This window comes from Macrobrachium nipponense, chromosome 39, assembly GCF_015104395.2.
Source record: "Macrobrachium nipponense isolate FS-2020 chromosome 39, ASM1510439v2, whole genome shotgun sequence".
NCBI lineage: Eukaryota > Metazoa > Arthropoda > Malacostraca > Decapoda > Palaemonidae > Macrobrachium > Macrobrachium nipponense.
In genome coordinates this window covers 34,884,469-34,893,568 of record NC_061099.1, presented here as the reverse complement: position 1 = coordinate 34,893,568, position 9,100 = coordinate 34,884,469, and the positions used below count along the sequence as shown (strand labels likewise).

General features: G+C 36.6%; 1 protein-coding gene across 1 annotated transcript in view; it reads left to right on the top strand.

Moving 5' to 3' along the window:
* The window catches only part of LOC135210293 (CD63 antigen-like), a 451,402-nt gene that overhangs the window by 434,966 nt on the left and 7,336 nt on the right, over positions 1-9,100 (top strand). The window contains exons 2-4 of the mRNA XM_064243176.1: positions 2,774-2,962; positions 4,266-4,439; positions 5,179-5,316. Coding sequence (XP_064099246.1) covers positions 2,774-2,962; positions 4,266-4,439; positions 5,179-5,316 — 501 coding nt within the window. The remainder of the gene's footprint in view (positions 1-2,773; positions 2,963-4,265; positions 4,440-5,178; positions 5,317-9,100) is intronic.

Genomic DNA, 9,100 nt, shown 5'->3' with positions numbered 1-9,100 from the left:
GACGCCAAGTCTACCAGGTGTTGGTTATTGTCTAATCATAATACCTTCATCGTAGTGCCTTTATGTCAGTCAGCAGTTGGTCACTGGGAGCTGTAGCTCGGCTGAAGGGGAGGTAGATTATACTTTTTTTTTCCATCTGTCCATCCGCCTGTGGTGTTTTCGCATGGTAACACTGCGTCCCGGGCTTTAACTAATATCCTATTTCGAATATTAACGGTGTAATTCGCATACAGTAATTTATTAAAATACTTTTCAGTTGTAAATGCACACCCAGATATCCTTTTATTTACCTAAAACTTACACAAAGTGTAACTATCTAAAGCCCGGGACGCAGTGTTACCATGCGAAAACACCACAGGCGGATGGACAGATGGAAAAAAACAGAGTATAGTTAGGGCCATGTTCGAAGGAATAAGGTTGGTGATTCGTCAGAGCGGAAGAGGCAAGAAATAGGTAACAGTGGGCCGTAATTCAAAGCGTATGCACTTTTTCAGGAAGCTACCAGATGGTAATAAATACGCCGGCATACGGGGGAAAAAAAAAGCTGTTAAAATGAGACGTAAGAAAAGTCTTTGGAGAAACGAAGAAGAACGAAAGTGGACGAAAAGATAGTGTTAGATAGTTTTCTTTGGGAACAGATTTGGTTAAAGGGATTAGTAATTCATTTCAAGATTTTGTATCATTGTGGACGAAGAAGTTAAAGAGGAAGACATGGGCCTCATACATTAGAATCGAAACGTGTTTATGTGTCGTATTTTCAGTAAAAAAGAACTTCTGTCGAGAGAAACTTGTCGTCGAGACAACCAGACATAACCCATTGCCTCGTTCATTCTCTCAGCTGATGAAGCTGATGGAATCGTAACCGTTGGTCTTATAATAATAATAATAATAATAATAATAATAATAATAATAATAATAATAATAATAATAATACTTCGAATATCAATTCATATACAGTAATTTACAACAAGTAGTGGTGCTAAGAGGCTACCATTTTTATTATTAAACAAACAAATTTACAGAAAAAACACACAGTGCTAAAAAGCAAACGTAAATGTCCATCTAAATAATAAATATACTGCACATATCTTTCCAGATATAGAACATTAAAAAAGCAGCAATTTTACCTTTCAGTAGAGTATTAGATCTGCATTACTCGTCAGTACTCCTTTGCATCTCTCTCGCTGTTTAGCCCTTTTCTCCAACACTGCTGGCCACTCATTTTTAAATGCCAGAGCCCTTTCCATATGGAAATGTATTTCATTTTTCCTTATCTTAACTAACTCCCACTTTTCAACCAGTATTCCTTATGAACTTTGTTGACGGCAGCTCATTTTAACAACTACTTCTTGAACACTTAACAGCCATGTGGCTAAGCGCCTCAGTGGCGTAGTTGGTATGGTCTTTGCCTGACACCTCGGTGGCCGCGAGTTCGATTCTCGGGCCCATTGAGGGGTCAGAGATGTGTCTTTCTGATGATAGAAGTTCGCTCTCGACATGGTTCGGAAGTTGCGTAAAGCCGTTAGTCCCGTTGCTGAATAACCACTGGTTCCATGCAACGTACACCGTACAAACAAAACAAACAGCCATGTGTGGTAGCTGCCGCCAGCTCCCGATATTGACATCATACGACCAGAGAGAAGGACGTCATATGCGATAAATCCCTCTGTGATTTTCCCCGCGTCGAGTCACCTTCGTCGTGACCCGGAAGTTGTAGACAATTCCGACTGCCGACGGCTTTTTGTTGCTGTGCTCTCCCAGGCGTGGCTCTTCAATCTTCTCCGGAGTTTGATAATTGCTGTCTGAAGTTGGGTGCTTGTGCCAGTCGGTCAGGTTGATGATGGCAGTGGTATTCGTTTGTCATTTCATTTTATTTAGCAGAAGAGGAAAGGAGACGCGGGTTTTCAGTTTTTGCAGACACTTTCAGTGATATAGCCTAATGGCTGTGTCATTTGCGATGTCGTAGTGCAGTTACCGAGACAGTCAATTTGAGAACTTTGATCAAAGCAAATCTCTGCTCATTGTGTTAGTTAGAAATGAGATCATTGGTTCATTGGTTTTCTTACATTGTGATTTATATAGATTTTATTGCAGGTAAAACGCATTTCGAGTGCAAGATGGTATCACGAACTAAACTGCAAAGATTGTCTTCTATTTTCAGAATATTTCAAACAAGGAGCTGTCTCTCTGACTCAATTTGTTTTTAAAAGTCCTAGATTCATTTAGACTTCTCGAGACGTTCACGTAACGTCCTCGAGATTCCTTTTCCCATCCCTTGAAAGCGCTTTTTCTTTTACAGGTCACACTTCCTGGGGTTTCCCTTGCACTCCAAAGGAGGCAGCGTCCCTTACAAAAAATAATACTCGTTTTATTTCTCAATGCGTTCTGTGGACATTGTAAAGTTGTATTTGATCCCCTGGAATGGAATGTATTCGACTCCCTAAGCCATGTGACTCTAAATCGACACTACTAATATTTTGAATGCAATTGGACACCTCATAAATGTTACGGGCTTCTGTGAAGCAAGAGCCCGTGCCAGCATAAGGCTGGCTGAATCTAACGACGACCTCATAAAGACCCATTTGACCTTGATAGTAAATTTTGTTCTCATAGGATAGGGATGCATTGGACAACGTAAAGACTCGCGTCTGGCATGAAGTCAGTCGTAACTTGAGCCTTTTACAAACATATTCGTTGACCTGTTAAAGACAGGAAGGCCACCAAGTGACACTCCATTTGACGTACTTCCTCTTCTTTTTTTCCCCGGCGACAGGTCAGCGGGGGTGTGTTGATCATCGTGGGCGCCGTGATCGAGGCCAACTACAGAACCTACCTTGACTTCATGTCCGCCACTTATCTGTCGGCTCCTTCCATCCTCATCGCCGTCGGCGTTCTCATCTTCGTCGTAGGATTCTTCGGATGCTGCGGTGCCATCAAGGAGAACCACTGCATGGTTGTCACGGTAAGTTAATCACGAGTTATGACATTGTACTCATTGCTTAAGCTAGGCAACCATTGTTGGCGAAAGGTGTAAAGGAAATTACTATTTTTTTTTTTTTTTTTGTTTGGTGTGGCACCATCTAGTGGTTGCTCAAAGAAGTATTTCAGATTAGTTGTTTCTCTTGTTCTGTTGTGTTGTGACTTGTGATTTGTCATTTGTTGACATTTCTAAGAAGTTTGAATAAAATGTCTCGTAATCAAAATGTGTCTATCACTCATCTGCCCTGCAGATTTTGGAATTGAACATGAAGAAGAGTAAGAGCTCAAAGAATCTGATAACCACTTTAGATAATAGGTACTTTCGCATTTTCTTAGATTTTGCTTTCTCGGGTTTTCGTCTTTTGAAGTAGGCTAGATATAGGTGCCTGGTTGGGTTAGGTTAGTTCAAATTAGTATGCAATAGGTCATTTGGAAGTGGGAACAATGAAATTATTTTCAAGATTCTATGGTTTTTAAGATATGGCATATTGCTTTTTTTCTGGGAGGGTATCGGAATTTGGTTACAGCTCGGGAATAGGTATGCATCCAGGGAATAGCAATAAAATCTGTAGTAGTGTGTGCCATTTCTAATTACACACACTTTAATTGTTTCAGCATAGTATTTTACCAAAATACAAAATTAAGGTATCCGTAATACCTAATAGTAGGTACTTCAAAATAAAACTCTTTTTAGTAACTGAATGGATTCCCATTTCTGAAGCAAATACTCCAGACCCAGTAGCATTTTCCCTGAGGTGACACAGAGACCAGAACCTTTCCCTAAAGAAAAAAAAGTTGGATGCCATATCTCAAAAACTAACTAGAATTTTCTTGAAAATAATCTCATGATGTTTCCCACACCCAAGTAATTATTGAGGTACTAATCTAACCTACTTAACCTAGGGGCGTGGCAAAAAAACCAGGGCTGGTGCAATACTAGCATACATACATCTCAGGAATTTGCAACCCAGTACTATGGAGCAACCATGTGTAGGAGAGTTGGCATAGCGGGTGAAAGGCCAGAGAAAATGTTTTGAGATATTGCTAGTTTGTTACATCTGTTGTATGATAAAATTAATTATGACCCGACATTGCTTTCTTGCAGATTAGGTTATTTGACCGTGTTTTTCAATGACATAATATACTCTGCCTTCACCTGACATTTTTTATTTGAGATTATCACAAAGAATATGGAACAATGAGTGTCAGCTGGTTTTAAGAAATGCTGCATCATTGTTACTCCTAATTTTATTCATTATTATTATCACTTGTTATTGCTGTTTCAGTTTGTGGTACTCCTGTGTATGATCTTCGTTGTGCAACTTGGTGTTGGCATTGCATCCTACATCTTGCGTAACGATGTTGAAGTTTTCTTGCACGATAACATGCTCAAGACCATGCACAATTATGACCATTCGCGACCTGGAGTTATCAAGACTTGGGATGTCATCCAGCATGATGTAAGTTTGGCCTCTTATGTACAAGTGAGCATCGGTCATTATTAATGATGTTTAAAGTCTGGTGACTGAATAATTGAGAACCAATGCAGACACAAATCACTCTTGCTGATAAGTCAAATTTTCAGTGACCATTGCACATCTATAATTGTACTCTGTGCATCTTACAATTTTTAAATCATCATAAATTTATCATGCTGGTATGTTTTTACTTTAGATGTGATGGCACTTAACATCATCAGGCCAAGTAGAAAAGAGGAATGTCATGGCAGTACTTTTCATGAAATTCTAATTATTTTTGAATTGCACACATCCTACTGATTATGCGATAGCAATGAAACTCTTCTTTAGTTTCTGTGTATGGGCATTTGAAAATTAACTTTAATTAAATTATGTTTTGTATTTTGCCATTGTTGTCCATTAATTTTTTGTGGAAGAGTTTTATTTTTGATTACATGAGTGTAAGAGTAAATTTCTATATTTTTTTATACTAGAGTTTTCCTTGGTTTTAAACTTTATCATTTCTTCTGTGAACTATCAGTAGTTTAGGAAAATTATTGTAAAGATTATTTACTCTATATTATCAAGTTTAAGAATTTTTTTTATTATTATTATTCTTATTTAGATACATTACTTGGCTACTTGAAAATGAGTCCTAAGAAAACATTACCCATGATAATTTCTCAACTACGGGACTTTTCATTTGGTCACATTGGTTTTAGCTAGTTTCTTTGTATTCCAGCATGCTTGCTGCGGCACAAACAATTATGAAGACTGGACCTCCACTCCATATGGAGAAGAATACAATGGCGTACCCGATGCTTGCTGCAAGGAACATGTTTCTGGTTGTGGAAGAAATATTTTCAATTTCTCACAGAAGGTAAGTTATGAAAATGACCACAAAGTGTCTCACGATCGAGCTATTATTCTAAGATTATTGTAGGTCTTTGTAATATAGATACAAGCAAGATACCTTGAATGTTGATATAAGATAGTATGAAGAAATTGTGGATTTGAAAGTGATCCCGACATTGAAAGTGGGGATTGGAGGATGCAGATCTGTTGAGGGAGGTGGGAGAAGTAAGATAACTGATTGAGTGCAGTTACACTGAAGGTCCATTCAGTTTGTAGCCCATTTTTAACTCCTTCCATTTACTCATCATTTTCCCTTAACTCCTAAAATTCTTCATTTCTGACTGATCGCATGCTTGTCTCTCCCATGACCACCCTCAGTGCTAGTCTGTATTCTTTGCATCAAAAATAAGATCAGTATTTGGTGTCATTTTGCATCTTGTATCTATGTAAAGGTTCTATTTCAGTATGTAGTTAAGTTTCATTCTGAGTAAAAAAACTAATTATTTTAGATTTGTCTTTATTATTAGTGCCCAAGGATAATTATGTAGTTCTTGCATATGTGTAACTCGGCTTCGAAGGCAGGTTATTGCTGTGGACAACTGTAATTAATTTTGTAAGTACGTATACTGTAGAATTAGAAGAAAGGTTTTTCTTTTTGTCTTCTGTGTATGTTTTGCAGAGCCCAGGATAAGTTTAACATTTATGAAGTTTGGTGAGGTTCTACAAGCTGCTAGTTCATTAATTTTTTTTCCAATGGATAATTTCAGAGATTGAAATCTGCAAACAGAACTTCAGCAAGATACATGTTAGATATTCAGGTATTTTGTTTTGAAAGGATATGACTGGTGAATTTGCTATGACATGCTTTTCATGAAAAACTGCAATCTGCTGCTTCTTCATTGATGTCAAATATGTAATGATTTTAAGTATTTGGTAAGCAGTTCTTTTTGAAAATGGCAAAATCTTAAATAAAATGGCTTCAAGTAATTAATGCAAGTGAATTGAAAACTAAATGTTCTTTGACATTTTAATGCAAACAACAGTGTCTAGTCAAAAAAAATTTTTTTTTTTTCCAACCAAATTTTTATAGTGAAGAATAGTATTACTATAGTACCATACTGGTTTACACATCATGATATTTTTGTTTTAATACACAAACTTACACCTCTTTAACTTTTCATTATTGAATATCCCATTATATTCAGTATAGTCAGATTCTTGACAAAATTTATTTATCCTCTCCTTATGATATTTAAGAGACAACCAAGGTAAATAAATCATATAAGTAAAGGGGTAAATATGAACTTATTCATTAGTATTTTTTCTGAGTTAGGATGAAAACCTGTTGCAGCACCAGTTTAATGTATAATCATATTATTATATTATACTGTTATAAATGTATGCACGTCCCCTGTTAGTCCTAAACCTTTAAATTCATATAAGCACCTTTAAATTGTGTATGTTGGTTAAATATGGTTTAATATATATATACAAATGCATTTGAAAATACATATACAAGTTCAGTATTTCAGATATGCTTTAATATTAACCATTATTATAATATATAGATGGCACAGTCATTGAATACTGTAAGAAAATGGCATCGAAGTATTAGTAGGAAAAAATCCGTACATACCTGTCTAGAGGAACTGAAGATGCCCTTCAATTTTAGTAAAATCAACTCTTAAAAATCATTATTTTTTATTGTGTAGCCACAGCTCGTCCTCAAAAATATTTACACCTTTTTGATTCCCCCAGGCCTCCATCAGACAGACCAACAAATGTCAAAGCATTTTTTCATAGTGGTCTTGGTAACATAATGTCTTGGATAGACAGTGATAAAAGATAAAAGGACTCGAAGCAAGGGGGGATCTTTCCCATTCCTACAGCAATGACCCAGTTGTTCTTCACCCTTTTCACACACATATGACAACAGCACACAAACTGGCTAAGATCCATAATACTCTACTTGTGTGTGGTTTTACTATACAATACATAGATCACTCCAGAAAAATTTCTATTTAGTATTGCCAATTAGGCAAAACATGTGAATGTCATTGCTGGGAAGCTAAGTGCCTAGTCTTGAGCCCACTCTGGCTTAAGAACTGGAAGCACTGTTGCATATGTGCCAAATGGTGCAGATTTGAGATTGAACCACTAATTATGTTGCTAAGTCTTACTTGGAAAGGTGTTTATTTTATAGTGGCACTACATATATTCATTGTCGGCTGAAGTATAAACTTTGAGCCACACTCTTAAGTTGGATATAATTATTCAGTGTTAAATCTGAGCTTTTCCTTTTCAAAAACATTTGGCTTCCTTTTTCTCTAAAAAAGGCATGTCTATAACCATTCTTGATAGATGCCTTACACCCAAGGTTTATGAAAAAAATTGACATTACCTTAACTGTGGAAAATATCTGGGCATCAAGTTATCATACATCTAAAAGACCTGGTGGCATTTAACTTCTTAGGGAGAATGCCCATCAAGTTAAAGAAGCACAGCTGGAGACCATTCCTCTTGTAGATTTTATTCAGAAATTTCTTTCTGAACATCCACAGAAGTTTCTTTCTTCCAGTCTTATGATAGACTGGGTATCTTAGGGGTGCTGTTGCCAACACTATTCATATGCTCATCTGCCCATAGTTTGTGCATGCCATCCTCATTAATCCCTCAGGAAATTCTGCACATCTAAAACTGGTCTGGCCATTGATGTAGTTACCTTAACATAAGAGTTTGAATGGTTGCTGACCAAACTTATTCAATGATAAAAATGAGTGTGTTGAGTCACAGGAAACTAGTGTTAGTACATTGCATCAGTTGGTTTTTACTGTAGTATGTATTCATTTTACTTGCAATGTTCCTCTTGATATTCTTGATGAGTGTGTGTGCTGTCAGCCAGCCAACTTTTTTGACATCATTCGGACCCTCAAACTTTCACTACTGTGAGAATGAGAAATAAGCTAAATTAAGTGAGAGAAAAAATACAGATGAAGACATTAAGCTCCTTAACTTTATGAATGACTTGTTGAACTTGTGTATGGGCCTTTGTTTTACGGATACGTATGTTGCTCCAGATGTAGATTTGGATTTGAATTGCACCCTCATGGATTTGCTGTGTGGCTTTTAAAAAAATTATCACCTAATTGTATTGGAATTACAATTAAGTTTGTTCATACTTACCTGCATATATAAATAATCAAGTACCCACCCACCTCCCTCAGGAGACAGTGGAAATAAAAAATTATGAATAGAAAATGGGAATGATTCCTGATACCCGCCTCCCAGCGGCGGGAATGGGTACTAACCACCTGACTCCCACTGCGTGTGGGTCGTAAGTGTTTAAATTTCTGTCGGATTCGAAAAATACAGCTATATATATATCTGCCCAGGGAAGTATGAACAAACTTAAATTGTATCATTACAATATCATTTTATGACTGTAATGCTTAGTAATTCTCAGCATTTAATAATATCTTGCCTTAATTTGAAATACTCTGTGGAGTCTGACAGGTGCAGAACATTACGTACTTGATTCCTGAAATATGTTTATTGTAACTTTTATGCTGATGCTTATGCAGAATACTGCAATATATATCTGAACAGAAAATAGTTACAGTACTGTATGCACTTACTATAATTCCTATAGTGTACAGTTTCTTCAGTTCTTCAGTTTGTACTGTGCTTTTGTACTTGGTAAGAATATTGTTGAGTGCTTTCCTCTGCATTTTCATAAAAAGATGTAAGTGTATAGCTCTAGGGTATAATTATGTATGCATAATATGAAGAATTATTTTTGTAAGTGATGA